The sequence below is a fragment of the Galendromus occidentalis genome, unplaced genomic scaffold, assembly GCF_000255335.2.
Source record: "Galendromus occidentalis unplaced genomic scaffold, Mocc_1.1 scf7180000075992, whole genome shotgun sequence".
Classification (NCBI taxonomy): Eukaryota; Metazoa; Arthropoda; class Arachnida; order Mesostigmata; family Phytoseiidae; genus Galendromus; species Galendromus occidentalis.
In genome coordinates this window covers 42,873-58,151 of record NW_003803982.1, presented here as the reverse complement: position 1 = coordinate 58,151, position 15,279 = coordinate 42,873, and the positions used below count along the sequence as shown (strand labels likewise).

Below are 15,279 nucleotides of genomic sequence, written 5' to 3'. Positions count from 1 at the left end.
CGCTTTGAAAAGTTTGGTCGACCGCCGAAGAGGAGGATCCGAACCGGAGCCCCCGTCATCGAATTAAGAATTATTCGCACGTGCGTCTCTAGAGGAGACTACGTGGGGAATCTCGGTGATCCGAGCCCCGTGCTCGGCTTCGTACGTTCGGTATCGGGAAAGATCCAGTCTTCCTTGCATTCGAATCCGTCCCCATCCTCGGTTATCATTCGATTCTCTTCCGTGGATGGACAGAGCTCCCGGTGAAATGGGGAATCTCTCTCTTTGTCACCGAATCCATTGTCCAGTCGTCGATAATATGGAGCAGAGTATACCCAAGGACTCAGAAGGCGCCCCAGCAATTCATAGTGATTCATAGACAATTCATGAAGTGCTCTCACTGAAGATTCAAAAACTCGGAGCTCGGAGATTGCTCTATCAGTAATCAGTGCCGCTTGAAAGTGCCGCAATAGATAATTAACCGGAATCTAGATAAACGATTCCCCGAATTAAGCTCCATCTTCAGCAAACTTTTGCGAATATCCTGCGGAGCAGAATTCCACGACTTCCGAAACCGCCTGGCTCCACCTCTCAATTCGAGGGTTGAACTGAATTAATCAAGGAGTCGCGGAGGAGACGTTCGGTGATTGGGAGAGCGAGAGATCGCTTCGCAGGCGAGTTCAGAGCTTTCTCGGATCGATAGGATACGTAGCTGATCTCAGACATGCAAACTATTCCGTAGTGAAAAATATAGTTTGAGGTTCCGGGAGAATGTTCAACTTTCCTTCCCTCTGTGAAAGTGTGGTGCCAAAAAAACTCAGGGTGATGGAGGGTGAGCAAGTGCCCAATCAGGCACGAACGATTCTCTACGAAAGGAATGCTCGACGGAATCCCGATCGTTTCAATCTCCATCAGTTCTGGTTCCTTCTGCTACAATGTCACACATCGCCATCGAGGGCGTTCCCAGCTTAATTACTGCCGCTCTCACAACCGGCGAGCGAGCAGGCGCTAGGGCGGGAGGGAGCAGCTCTTAGAGAGAGCAGCACGTCAGGAGCAAGAACACTCTGCACTGATTCATCTACTGGCAGTGATGCCGCTGCGGCTGCTAATCTTCCACTCGATCAACATTACGACCTTTGAAGAAAGGCACAAAAAACTCTCCGAACGCCATCAGGCAACTTTGACTGTTCTTGTTCCTAAGGCTTTTGCATCTCACAGGGTGTTTCTAGGGTTCCTTCGTCTTCTCAGATATCAGCAGAAAGGAAAAAACTCGAGAATATTTTCAAGCAAAGCGCAGCTTTCCACCACCTGGCTGGCGCATCGGCTGACTTACTGACTGACTGACTGACTGGCTGCTCGTATAGCGCAGAACGAATGATGGATGAGCTGCGTGTGAAGCTCGCTTTCGGAGACGGAAACACTCTTCCTCGTTCATGGTCTGCTCTTTTTCCTCTTTCAATCTCTACAATTCGATGAGATACCCTCAGCGAAACGTCGCGCGATCCCGTCAGGGTATCACTGGAACTGTGGGACAAAAGTGTTCGGGATGAGATAGGATTAAGGACAGATCCTGAGGACCGATTCGAGGACTCCCAGGATAATGACGAATCTCGCGTCAGCTCCCCAGACCATCCGAGTAAGCTGTCAGTGGAGTTCGGTCTTTCCCGTGAACTGAAGCGGAAGAGCCGATACTCGGTTAATTATACTAGATAATACTCCTCCTCATTATATTTTCTGAGGGGAGAAGAATCGGATGACTTCTGTCGGAAATTCCAGCGGGCGCGCCTTCTCTGGGGTTCGGAATAGCAAGCTTCGAGCCGCACCATCGCATGGAATTGGGGTAAACTAGGGTCGCGGAGTCGTGAAGGCGCTGGTCGGAATCCTCGAGCTCTGGGCGGATTCCGTCGTCTCCGAAAAAGGCGTGGTGAAGACTACCCGACGATGTCTAGTTTGCGTCTACAGCGATCACGAGTTAATTGTCATCGCTGACCGCCCCCGCTTCCCGCGGCTGGACAGTCTGGTCGTCGGTCGGTCTGTCTGTCTGCCTGTCGGTCCGTCTGGCTGCCTGTCTCTCAGTCCGTCCAGAGAACTTGGTAATCCTGACAGAGAGTCGTTTGACCAGTGAAGCTAAAGTGCTTCCCTCTATCTCTCAGCTACTTCTCCCCCGCACTAACTCGTCTTCATCTTCGTCTTGAACTTCGGTCGTCTCGAGCGTCGCCTCTAACGTCGTCTTCATCGTCGTCGTCTTCGTAGTCGTCTATTCCGGCAACGGCTCGCATTGACGTCCCGAGCGGATGGATCTAATGGGGCACACCATCCTCCCAAAATCTCTCGAGTCCGCGAGGGGCGCCACAGTCGTCCAAGAACGTCGAGCGGGCGGCGGACTCACAGCGGGCCAGCCGATGGACGGACGGACGAACGAACGAATGAACGAAGGAAGGAACCGAGAAAAGGACTGACGGACACCACTCTCACAAGACAACGTCGTTCAGGAGTTGCAAAAACTTTTAATCTCGGCCTGTAGGATAGGAGAAGCTGCCAGCCGACCCGTAGAGCTCGAGGGGAACACAGAAAGAGAGCAAAACACCAACGTTGTCAGAGGAACCAGGGCAGACAGGCTCCGGCTCCGACGTCGAGGAACAACAACTCTGCCGGACGCGAAATGTCTCTCTCGGTCGGAGGAAGAAAACACTCGCTTCTCCCGATGGGGCGGCAGGGCTGGGCAAAAAACGACCATGGGTGAGAGCTCAACACCAGCGAATTTTCGCTCTGGGGCCTTCGTTCGGCGGTGACCGACCGAGTTGTGATTTCTCGACGAGACTTTCGGGAGATAATCCCTGACACCTCGTTCGGCTTTCTCCCATTCAAGTTCCACGCTGTACACGACATGGGTGGTCATCCCTCGGAGCCTTCATCCAAGGGTTTCCCCTCGCTTCCCAGAGGGACTTGCTGTACTCGGAACTATGGGAAGGACTTTGGCCTGATCTAGAAATCAGGACAGGCTTAAAAATGCCCTCGCAAAATGCTGCGAAGCGGTCTTCGTAGCTGAGAGCTGTCTCCGAAGGGAGAGAAGTAAATTAAAGGTTTTTTATGAGGGAATTTCCAAACTTGGATCTCTCGGCTGTTCCTCGATGGCTGCCCGGAGAATGGCTATTTCTCGTTTCCGCTCTGAATCAGAGCTGCGATAGACCTCCGACAAGACCCTAGCATTGTTATAGGACTCTGACGTATGTGAACAAACTTTGAAATCATTTCCGGGGATTGAGCAACAAACATCTGAGCCACGATCCGGACTCCGGACCTGTGTAAGGTCATTGAATGGTCTCACACATCCAATAATGTCGAGAGACGATTCCGAAAGGACAGGATGTTCGTCGCGTCGAGTGCCGAACTCCATACCGAGAGCCACGGAGTCTGCTATGGTTCCTCCAGGCAGAAAATATCCGACTGCTTCGCTCCAGCCGGAACTTTATTCTTTGGCGACTCACGATTGGACTCCGGTCATTATTTCGAGCGTTCCTGGTCGGCATCGATCGTATTATGAGCGGATCGATCGCAGCTATCGGGTCTCGATCGACGGTTTCACCGGAAGTTACGGAAATTCTAGTCCGGTCACATTCAATCCCAGCGGAAAGGCAAGCGCGGAGGTGGCCTTTGACGTAAGTGGAGAGGTTCGACCTCTGAACATCTCTGGCAGGAATGATCCAGTCGACTTCCCTTCGCGAGAAACTCATCGTCCGCCAGCCATTCCCGTTTTTCTCTCGACGTTTCCAGCTTCTGAATAGATTGTCTCCAACGACCGGGCTTTCGCGCTCGAGGTAAATACTATCGTTGTACTGCATCTGTGGTGGATGCGGCGGCAACAAAAGCCGAGCCTCCGCTTCCGTTGAGCGAAAGCAGGAATCGCCATACCGAGAAAGCCGTGAAATCGGAGCTCATGGATGAGAGTATCAAGCATCTCAGAGAGGCGCACTCTGCCGGGGTACTGTCGGAAATCGTTCCTGAAACGACACTCAGACACGGTTCTCCGAGCGCGCTGAGATGAGGGACCAATATTTTCAGATCCGACAGAATTGACTTACCCACAAAAACACACTCCTCGCTCAGGCATGCATCTCGGGTGTGTTCACGATCGATTTTCTCGAATTTCTCCTAAACATCGAGAAATGGGACTTCGCTCCACCGTAGACTAGGAGGATCACGAGGCCGAAACATTGGAATACGATCCTATTTCTGACGGAATGTATTCAAAAGCGGGGAAAATACCCGGATGAAATCTCTGATTCTATCGATTGACGTCGGCATCTCCAAAGAAATCGTGATACTCTTGAGAACGATGATCTCGCCGAATTCGTATCGCTAGTTTGAATATATGCGTTCATCAATGAAATAAATCGAAGGCAGACTGGCGCGGAACCTCCCGCAAACAAGCTTGCTTCCGTTTTTTCGCCACGTGTGTCCTGTTCCGGTTTGATCCTGGAAGTGAGAACTCAGTGCGGAGACAGCTTTCCGTGCGAGACAGAGCGGGCATTCGGATTCGCTTTCGGAAATCCATGCTCATAGTGGGTAACCGATCGGCTCAATGATTGGATCGACGGCGAGGACCTGTGACAGAATCGTCTTTGGAATGTAACCCGAGTCCTTTCGGTTTTTGTTTTCTTTCGCGTCGTTCAGACGGAACAACACGCGATCGATGTCAAACTGCGACAATATGTTGACTTGTCTTCTTTTTCCATGTCGCCTCAATTGGAGCTCCCTCCCGATCATCGATGTGCGTCCGCGTGGAGAGAAAACTCTGGGGGAAAAATAACTCTCGCTCGGGAACCTGAAACCGTCGGTCCGCTCTGAACGACCCAGGCAACGAAAACGGACGAGGAGAAGAAGAGATGGAGCAAATCTACGGGATCCAGTTGACTGCATCTTCTCAGCTTTCTCAGCCGCGCGAAGAAGTTGCCTCTCCGCTTGGCAAACTGGCCGCCCGCACCGAGCATCCAGTCCACCGACTACGAAGAACTCAGTACTTGCTGAGTGAGCGAAAGCTGTTCGCCCGACCCAGCCCGCTGCTCGCCGGCTCCGCAGCTCATGCCGAAAGGGCCTGAATCCACACCAGCACCCACTCGAGCTCTATACTAGTAGCGTCAATTGTGGTTGTTGTTGTTGTCGTCGTCGTCAACAGCACAGAATCGGGCTACGTAGGCGCGAAAGCACCGTCGCTCACACCTACATTGCTATCTGCGACAGTCGAAGTGAATGCCGTTTGCTGACTCGACATGGACCCTCTGCTGCGATTGCACAATAGAAACGCAAGTGGAGCTGCGGGCTGACCGCAAGAAACGAAGATGATGCCACCTTACGCCAATTCACCGCACGTTGCTCCGACCGACCATCCTATCCAAATACATACGCCGTAATATGGCACCTTATCAGAGCGTACGCCGACCCAGATCGGAATCTCGCGCCGACCGGGGAATCTTCGGTGCCCGAGCTCACCCCGCTTTCTCCTGTCAAATATTCTGTTGACCGGGAGCTGCGGGGTTCTTCTTTTTGTTGGCCAACCTCCCTCATTCTTCATTCGCCAACTAACGTATTCGACATGGATCCCCCTCGACAAACATTCGCGGAGCGGCACTGACCGCTCCTCCGTCCCGAGCCAACTTCAGTTTCTGCTGACGACTTGAACGGTGGTGGGTGCGGGACGTGCGTGAATCTACTCGCTCAAACGGACTTGCGCTCGACCCCCGCCGGACCTCATGTTCTCGATGTTCATATTCAAGTCACGTGATCACAAGTCACTCCAGAGTATAGACTGAATGTTGGAAGACGTTGATTCCCATGCGCTTAATCATCAAACTGCAGCGGAAAGTGAAACTCCTCATGAGCATATTCCAGAAAGAGAATTCATCAAGGCTACTTAAAATTCTAATCCATCAACCTGGCGTCGTGTTTCTGTTCTTCATTTCGTGCGAAATACTCTTGACTCCCTGATTCCCTTTTTCGGCGTGTTTTCCTTCCACCTCTACCGACGAACGAGCAAGGTGCATCCGGCAGCGAGATCACAAATCATGCAAAGTTCCACTCATCGTTCTCACTTTTTTCGTCGTCGCCCGTATTTTTTCTTTTCCTCTCGTTACTTTAATCAAAAGGGTGAATTCAAGATGTACGACGCCCCTCGGACCGTTTCCACTGCAGGCTGACCTATCTCTCCTCTGGGATCTCCTCCCAGTCGTTCTACTTTTCAAGCTTTCCCTTCGTCTCCTCCTTTTCCTCGATCTCCCGCTCGATGCCAGCCACTCGGAACAGTCTGGTTGGCTGGCACTACTTTGGCCGCGCTCGCGTTCCGCCTCAAATGACAGAGACTGCCATAAGCCATGAGCATTGACCATAAACATCGCTGGTCAATGCGAACAGCTGAGTATGTGGGGGAGCATCGCAGAGAACCTCCGGGGAGCTCTAAATTCTCCCGGCGCAGATAAGTCGATTTCTGACTGCTGGCCATTTCGTATAACTGCCTTGAAGATCGTATAGACCGCTCACACCTACTTCTGTCAGCGAAATATTCTTAGCTGGGGAGCCTCGGAGCCACATGGAGGGCATTTGTTATCGGTTCATGAAACACGACTGGATCCCAGAACGAGGAGTGATGACGAGAGGTATCGCATGAAATCGATCGAATGGATCAATTCGAGTGCGTCGACGATAACGGTAGTCTGGTGTGCTCGTGAGCAGACGCGGAAGCGAGATCGGGAGCAGCCGATTGGAAACTGTAGGGAAGATGAAGTCAAGCTCCGCTCTTCGAAGTGATTTCGACAGCGGAGTATCGACGCGGAGACCCAAATGCGTCGAATGCTAGAGGTGCATCCTCAGGAACTCCGAATGGCAGAAAACGATGGGACCGCTGTGACCACTTTACTTTTACAGCACCTCAGTGCGAGAAACTTCGCAAAGAACTTGCCATATGGCTCGAGGAAGTGGACTGCATACGAAATGACTCATGAAGAAATTAGGAGAGGACTTGCGGCTGAAAAGTTGCGAGGAGTTTTGATTCCGTGCAGAGATCAGCACTCGATTCTGCGAGGACGATCCTTTCGTCTCGCATCGCTGGATGGACTGATTACAAGCTCAAGGAAAAATGAGAGATGTCTCTGAGTGGACACAATAGGTCAGTGCGGTAAAAAGTAGCAGACCATAATGCGAGTGAGAAATACGAGGCAATCGGTTTCAAAATTTGTGTTTTATATGCAAACCTGAATCTATTCCCGTCGTGACGTACCGTAAGTACAGTCATTTTGGATGACGCCAAGTGTACAAGTTGCGAATCTTCCGCTCGATAAATAGATTACGCTCCGTTATTCACGGCACGCAGCTCTCTCGATCCTATTCAGAGTACGCCATCCGCTCCCGGACAACGCTCGTAATCGACACATTAAATCAAAACAATCGAGAAACAAAAATTGCTTTTCTTGTTTCAGCGCGCACGATTCCGTCCGGATCTCCTTCTCCGGAGCGTCATGTGTGTGCCGGAACGACTCGCGTCTTTCCGACCATATACCTAATCCCATTTACAACGTTATTCCACTTAAATTTACATATGTATATATGAGTATCTATGGTCGACGCGAGCTCCGTCAATCGGAGCTGGACCTATACAAGTAAATCGTTCTTCTTCATCCTCGAGTTCAACCGTATGCGCCTTAAGGGGCAAGAGTGGCTCGAGCGCGGTCGGAATCTCTCGGCGCTTCTGCCGGTTGCATGATCCGACTTCAGAGTCCGGACGAAGGCCCGGAGTCCGGGCAATGAATTTATAAAGTCGTTATGTATTCTCTATCGTCCTGATGGCTAGTTCCAGGCGGGATTAATTATAGTTATCACAGCTGCGTAATCACTAGTAAACACATGACTATTCCGTAATAGCATAGGAGGACAACCCCGCTGCAAACGTTGGAATGGCAACGGAACGTTAGAGCAGAGAAGAGTAGGAGCACCGGGCACAGTATCACGCTTCCCATAAGTATTGTCGTGACAGGTGATCGCATTAGAGGCGAATACCAAACTCCGGTCATTGCGAAGCGGATCGAGAAAGCGAGCGTCGTGTTGAGGAGCAAACTCATGAGCACCGACGATATGCAGCCCGTAAGCGCCATTTGCAAACAGCCTCGATTTACGATGGCTACGTAAGTTGATATATCGCCGAGGAAATTCCCGTAGGTCAATATCGAGAGTCCCATTACTTCGTCGGTGAGCTTGAAACAGATACCCATTGCTCGAACGACGGCGATGAGCTCCGCTGTGAGTTGATGCAGGAAACACAAGCTGAGAATGAAGCCGGCAAAAGTTACCAGCGTATCTACAACTTCTTCTGGCAGAGTGCAGCATACAATCCTATATAAGACTCCGCTCGCTATGCTCAATGAAATGTACAGCGTCGCGTTATTTGCCGGTGCGATATCGACGGCGAACATGAACAGAACAGGAAACATGAAGAAGCGGAACTGGTTCGCATCGCACACTCGGGAAGCATAAGTCCGGCTGTGGCAAACCGTCGGAATCATAAGCGTAAACGGCAGCGAAAGAATGCCTGACAAAACACACGCAATGACCGACATGCACGAACAACACGCTGTCCGCAAACAACTCGACTCGTCCGACGAATATTCGACGTCCGCGTACTTCTCGTTGATCGGTATGTAGAATGACGTCTGCGAGGGAGGAGAAGAGAACCGTTTGATTAGTGAGCTTCCGGAGCGAAATAAGTGAAAATTATTAATAATAGGACGGAACGAGGAAAATGGATGATAATGATGATCAGCGAAGAAAAATACAAGAATAAAATCAATGCATCATGGATATCGATAAATTGTTCTAAGAATAAAAATGAGCATAGAATCATTGATCGCAGATCAATGCCCGAGACAGCTGTTTGGAGATATTCGAAGGGCCGCCTATGTTTTCTCACCTCGTCAGCTATCAACTCGTACTCGCACTCTTTGTGTGATGACATGCTGAAGATGTATACGTAGTACGAAACGTACAGGGCCAGACCCACAATGATGTGATAAATTGTGACTCTACCCAACAGGTAGATGCTGCCTACGAAGACGACAGCCGCCACGAAGAAACACAGCATAGGACAGAACGCTCGACCCAGGGGCGCGTTCTTGCCGACAGTGTATAGCGAGCCGACGATGACGCCGACTACGAACAGAGTACCTCCTAACACTTCTCCGACGAGCAGGCCTTCGTGGCCGATTTGGACCGCGGTCACGGCACCCATAATGTCGGGAAGACCGTTTCCGAGAGTCAGCAGGGTGGCTCCGGCTTTTATTTCGTTCATATTAAATCTCTCCTTGAGGTGCACCAATGCAGACGTTACGTAGTTCCCCGCCAGAACGTAGACCAAACTGCCCCACAAAACAAAAAGCGCACTAAGCGGCAAAAACGTCGAAGACTCCCACTTGCAGTACGTGAGCTCCACGTAGTCCAGAAACGCTTCGCCGCTACGGCAGTCTTTCACACTGCGCACGAATGAACATCTCTCGGATGGTCGGATCTCCCAGACGTCGGAGCACTTCGGTTCAATTTGACTATTCGAGCTTGCGAAACCGAATAACCACTGAACGTCGTACATCGCTGCTCGGAGTTTGTCTCGACGCGCCGAACGAGTGCGCGCCTCCAATGTGTTTGCGTGATGGCCGCTGTGGAAATGCGTCATTGATAATGCACGTGGCCGTCGTAGGCGCACACGTTATCTTGGAAATTTCTGAGTTTGCGTCCCTGACGCATCCGCATGCGGAGCGAGAAATGAGGATCGGTATTTGGAAATGATGAGAACTTAAATCCCGATGATCTATGTTCGATCGTTCCTATAACTTTCGACCGACGCGAATGCGGAACGCGATTATTCGACAACACCTGGTAGAGAACATCCGCACGCAGATGTGAGAACGGGACCAGCGAGAAGCGGACGGAGTGTTGCCGGAAAAAAGAACTCCCCAGACGACTGTATGATTGGATCGTCCGATTGTTTGGGAATTTACGCGATTCCGGGTAGCTGAAGACGTTGATTCACATCTCGAGCTGATGCGCTCCGGAGGAAATTTTGTCCTGGGTTAAGTTTTCGCCGCAAATGGGTTCGAGCCCCGGCAGTCTACGAGAATCTCATTGTCAGCATTTTTATCGGAGGGAATACATCTCGAGGGTCCATCGCATCAATGACCCAAAAATTCACTCCGACTCCACGCATGCGGACCCACTGATCGATCCGGGTCCGAGAGTTGGGGAACGAGGGTTTCCATGGCATGGAGCTACGGGGCGGTCTAATTTTCCAAGATCGAAGAATGAGCGCGCCGGGGCATCGACGGCGATGTCCATTGCTGTTGTGATTGTGCGCCCGCCTGTCTCCCTCCCGCTATATATCATTAGCCGGAGCGCTGTAATTAGCTCGAACAGGGCCGTATCTTAATTTCTGTGATTCGTATTACTTCGAAAAAGTTCGGTCCGGAGCGATTAGCGGCACAGGAACCCGCCGGGTGAATTAGGACGATAGAACGCTAGGAATCAGGTAGGGAACACGCCACCTGGAGGGGATAGGGTCCGAACGCCGACGGCGCACTCGCCGGGGCAGCCCAGCCCTCTTCCGTCTGCTTTTCCCCTCTCGACTCGCTGCCTATCTGCCCACTTCAGTTCAGTCGTGGGTTAACGAGCGCATTTTTCACGGCTGCACTCGTGCTCACTTGTACGTTGTTGCTGTCGACTGAAAACAGATGGAGCCAGGTGGAAGTCAGCTTTCCTTCCACCCCGCGCCGGGCTCCATTCGACGCATAGTTCCATTACGTTGCGTCGCTCGCCCGCTCCGCGCCTCCAATACTTGCGTGGACACGGTCGAGCCCCGAATATGAGTCTCCTAACCAACAGCTGGCCCTCCCACGCGGTCTCAAAACGGCTTACGCTAGCTCCCGACGAAACGAGATCCAACGCTATCACAAGGAATATAGGATAGAATCACGCTCCTTATAGGACTGAAACTCGATTCTACAATTAGTGGTACCCTCCTCGAATCGAACTCTCTCCAGAGACAGGAAATCATCTGACTCGTCAAGGAATCGTTAGTCGGCTAAAATCCACACCATCGATTAATTCCACTCCCTATCACCTCAGCGAACAGCGTCCGACAATGCCAGTTTTCTCGGAGCGGAAGGGATCTCCTAGAGGCGCAAGCACTTGAAAAGGGAAGTCGAAGCTTCTCCAGCAGTCTCCCACTCGAATTCGAGAAGTGTAATTCTGGACTCTAACGCAAAACTACCTCCATGAGAAGTCAGTGGTTGATGAGCGGGGACAGTCAGAATGATCTCTTCTCGCTGTACTTGAGGACAGTCTCCGCGACCTCAGAACTCGCAACGTCTTTATCTCAGAGTGAGGAGTTTGGAGCGAATCCCGCGTAGCCAGGTTATCGGGAGGCATGCGGCAGCTCCGGAAATCGAAAAGGACCTGCCAAGAGGCATCACAATGAACTCTATCGAAGCCAAGGGCTCCGATCGCGCTTCCGAATCATCTTAGTTCGCCGAATCCGAACGGTGCGCGAGCCACCGTCTCATTACAGAGCGGCCAGCATAATTACTTACAGAGGTACCTACCATTTTTCTACTACCCCGAAAAGATCAAAGATCCGTTCTGACTGTTCACGGGCTCGAAGTGAAGGTATGCTTTATTGATATACGACAGGATGAACGAGAAACATATTTTCAAGACCAATACCGGAATCGTACATGCGTGTATGTACACAGTATACACTTAAAGTAGAGCAAGCGAGAATCGCGGTCGAGGCTTCGCAGGTTTCTTAAGATACTTATCTAGGGTTTCGGCGAAGGCTACTCATGACAAATTATTGGATTTCAGATACGGTTCTGCTCTTAGAATGAGTCAATCATGACTGAGGGATTCACAAAGAGAGTGTCACAAAAAAATTCGGAGGTCTCGCCCTGGCTTACGGCAGGAGGCGAACTCGTGACTTGAGTCCCATCACTGGTGAACTCGGTCTTAAAACTACAAAGCAGGTGGAGAAAAAAATTATGGGCCCTGCGAGTTGTTCACGAAAGAATCCAAAATCCGAAAGGTAGCTTTGAGCGACGAGAACAAAATCTTCGAGGAGACGAGGTCCTCTTCTCCCAAGTGAACTTATGGAATTCTATGTCGTATGACGGTAAGCGACGGACATACATATTACGGAGTTCTGCTAAAATGGATGATTGTGGATGGCTATTCGGAAATCTTTACCGAAACACTGTTACACTACGGTAGGAGCACGGCTCGATGATTACACTCTGCGGTGATTGCGGTACGGTGAATGAAATGGATTGGCCCCGAGGAGGCGCTCGGAGCTTCGGTTGCCGTCTCGGATGGAAATGTCAAGTTCGCTCTGGTAAAAACCAAAGTCGTAGTGTGCAGCATTGTAGGAGTTCCTTTATCGCTTAGTATTGAATGTCTTCACTGTAATTTCCGTAATCGTAGTAACTTCCTGCATATCCCGCATCGTTGTTCTGCTTACGAGCTCGTTTGGCTTGACCGTTGCCGTAGGTGTTTTGGTAGCTCACAGCGCCGGTTGTCCAGGCGTCGACGTAGTTCGCCTGTCCGGTGAAGTTACCGGCTTGGCCCCCGCCGTCTTGACGGAACGATCTCTTATTACTGGCGTTATGGAATCGTTTGCCCTGATTTCTAGGAGCTTGTTGTTGCTGCACCTGCTGGTGCTGTTGCTGAACCTGCTGTGGCTTCTGCTGATGTTTCTGTTGTTGTTGTTGCTGTTGTTGTGGTTGCTGCTGCTGCTGCTGTTGCTTCTGCTGACCCCTCGGAGCCCTCTGAGGGACCACGGCTACGGCCTTCGCCCGTCTCGGGTTCGCAACCTTCGGCTTATTGCGGATCTCGACGGCCGGGAATTTCTTTGTGATAGCAGCCTTCTGAGTCTGGACTCGAACGGCCCCTTGGGTCTCCGGGGTCTTCTGTGCAGCGACCTTCTTCTTTCGCCCAGAGGTCGGAGCAGCGGCTTCGGTACCGTTATTTTTGGCGGGCCCATCGCCATTTGTTGTGGCGGCGGCCGCCGCCCCTTCCGGGGTTTTCTTCACTTGTTTAGCCTCACGTTTTTGACGTTTCTCGCGGTTCTTTTTAGCGGACTCCTCCAGAGAGCTGAGTTCTTCCTCGGTGTACTCGAGTTTCTCGACGAAGAATTTCTTCAGAGACTCGAACACGCATTGGCTGCCCTTCGTTGTCCAAATAGCCTCGTTGGCGTCCATGGTTCCCTCGCGACGAGAGACGAAACGAAGGTCAAGAATTTTCAGCCAATCGGTGTCGGCGGAGCAGCGCACCATTTCCTCGTTGATGTGAGCGGCTTCGGCGTTGTGAGCGGATTCGGGCAGCGTGGCCCAGGTAACCGACAACGAGCGGGCATCGTCGTGGACGGTTTTCAAGGCGACCTTGAGCCTCTCGAGGTACTTACTCCTGTCGTAGTCTTCGAGAGTCGTATCGTGGAGCCCGCCGAACCAGAGAACGTGGAATCCAACCGCATGCGGTCGGCTCACTTTGAAACTCTCGAGGAGGTACGCCAGCATGCGCTCGATGTTCTCGTTGACTTGCCATCGGACCAGCATTCGCGGAGTGTTGTTGCCGAAATACTCGTTCATGTAGTGAGGAGCTTTCCTGAGCTTCATGAGTTGAGTGTCGCCGATCAACATCACGCAAGCTCGGCGATCGGTGTCCATTTTCGCCACTATCGCCTCGAGCTCCGAGTTTCGAGCCTTGAGCTGGCATAATTCGCACTCCGAAGCGTTTTCGGTCTTCTTTACGGCATCACCGTGGCAGGGACCACACACTGTGAGTGGCTTAACCATTGTCGAGTGGATTCTCGCTCGGCACTGGCGTAAATTCGAGGAGATCGAAGCAAATTATCACCCTCCGAGTTTCACGATGATGGCGGCCTAAACACCGGCTTCACGCTGAGTCCTGTTTGTTTGGTGGAATGATGACGCGCTCGCCTGCTCAAACCTCGAGGTTTGAATTTTGCGCGGGAAACCCACCGCAGCAGAGAGCTTGGCAGGAGTCGCCCTCCGCGTTCTTTGGAGATGTCGATCGACATCGCTCAGTCGAGGAGCGGCGAGCTCCGCTCCGAACAGGACCGGAAAATTCTACTGCATTCAAAACAGGTCTTTTCATTGGGTAGGCAAGGGTCAACGTAGCAAGATCCTGATTTAGGGCGGGCAATCTATGGTCTTTCTACGACTCGATTGTATTCCGATCCAAAAGGTCAAACAATGCAGTAAATGAGTGGATGAAGCAGCGACCGTTGATCTGGCACGGACCATTCTCGGGGTGCGCCAGTATGCGTTAGTCATCTGTTAGCCTTACCCCCACTGAGGTGTCGCGGAACGCAGAGAAGTGATTCATCCATCTAACAAGCTCCCCACGACCGGGTGGCTTCGATATGAAGAGAGGGGAGAGAGACCCCCGAGGATTCACGTGCTTTGTTCTGAGCTCCAGAGGCTTTTCTTGTGTCGCATCAGAAACCATAGGGCAGTGAGATCATGGACTCTGAGATCTGTCCAGAAGCCTGGAGACTGGTCATAGAGGCTTTATTTCGGAATTTACACGGGGGACGCATTCAAGCATCGTCTTCTGACGAACCCGGTCAGTTATGTTCATCCCCCATTATTGAGCATGGTCGATCATGGTTTCCGATAGCTCGTTGACTTCCTTTCTTGCGACCGCAGAGGATACCCATGAGAAGTCGCTGAGCACATATTTTGATCTCGGTCGTCCCAGGCCGGAAAATCTGATCGTGCGGTGCGGTTCGGGCCGATTCCTCTCGGGGAAAATCCGAGTTGCGTGGAACACGTTTCCGCGAATCTTCGGGATCTCACGTTGAGAGATGCCTGCAGCTTACGGGAGCGCAGGCGACGGGACGAATTTTGATCGAATCTAATCTTATGTTCTCCGATGATTTATAACGCCACGCAAAGATCCTTATACCCGCCGGCACGATCCCCACTATCAACACTCGCACCGATGAAGCTTGGTCGGGGGAACGTCTGAGCGATGAACGGAGAAGGTCTCCAAGACAACAAGCTGAGGGTGCAAGCAGAAGTGTTCACAAAAACGCTCTATGGGGGGTTTTTGTAATTTCTGCGATTTTTTTCCGCAGCCATATTTGACCATCGATGATGCAAAAATGCTGATGCTAGTTAGCCGGCCGGCCGGCTGCTGGATGGCTGCATCGAATACTGTGCGGAGGATATGAGACGGAGCGGTGAGATCTGGCAT

The 15,279-nt window shown here is 51.6% G+C and overlaps 2 protein-coding genes across 2 annotated transcripts; both read right to left on the bottom strand.

Annotated features, from left to right (window-relative positions):
- Positions 1-7,248: 7,248 nt before the first annotated feature.
- LOC100900293 (putative cation exchanger C3A12.06c) lies at positions 7,249-9,604 on the bottom strand. Its single transcript, XM_003738472.2, has 2 exons — positions 8,933-9,604; positions 7,249-8,675 (listed from the first exon to the last, which is right to left on the bottom strand). The coding sequence occupies exons 1-2, from the start codon at positions 9,602-9,604 to the stop codon at positions 7,845-7,847; spliced, it is 1,503 nt and encodes a 500-aa protein (XP_003738520.1). The 3' UTR covers positions 7,249-7,844.
- A 2,045-nt stretch (positions 9,605-11,649) lies between these two features.
- LOC114828537 (uncharacterized) lies at positions 11,650-13,954 on the bottom strand. Its single transcript, XM_029113044.1, has one exon. It carries the CDS (start codon positions 13,851-13,853, stop codon positions 12,444-12,446), a length of 1,410 nt encoding a protein of 469 aa, XP_028968877.1. The 5' UTR covers positions 13,854-13,954; the 3' UTR covers positions 11,650-12,443.
- Positions 13,955-15,279: the final 1,325 nt, after the last annotated feature.

Excerpts from the sequence above, each read along its gene's own strand:
- LOC100900293 (XM_003738472.2), bottom strand. The coding sequence starts at position 9,604 with ATGTACGACGTTCAGTGGTTATTCGGTTTCGCAAGCTCGAATAGTCAA. Across the intron at positions 8,676-8,932 it reads ACGAGTTGATAGCTGACGAG|ACGTCATTCTACATACCGAT; the intron begins GTGAGAAAACAT and ends CCTCCCTCGCAG.
- LOC114828537 (XM_029113044.1), bottom strand. The coding sequence starts at position 13,853 with ATGGTTAAGCCACTCACAGTGTGTGGTCCCTGCCACGGTGATGCCGTA.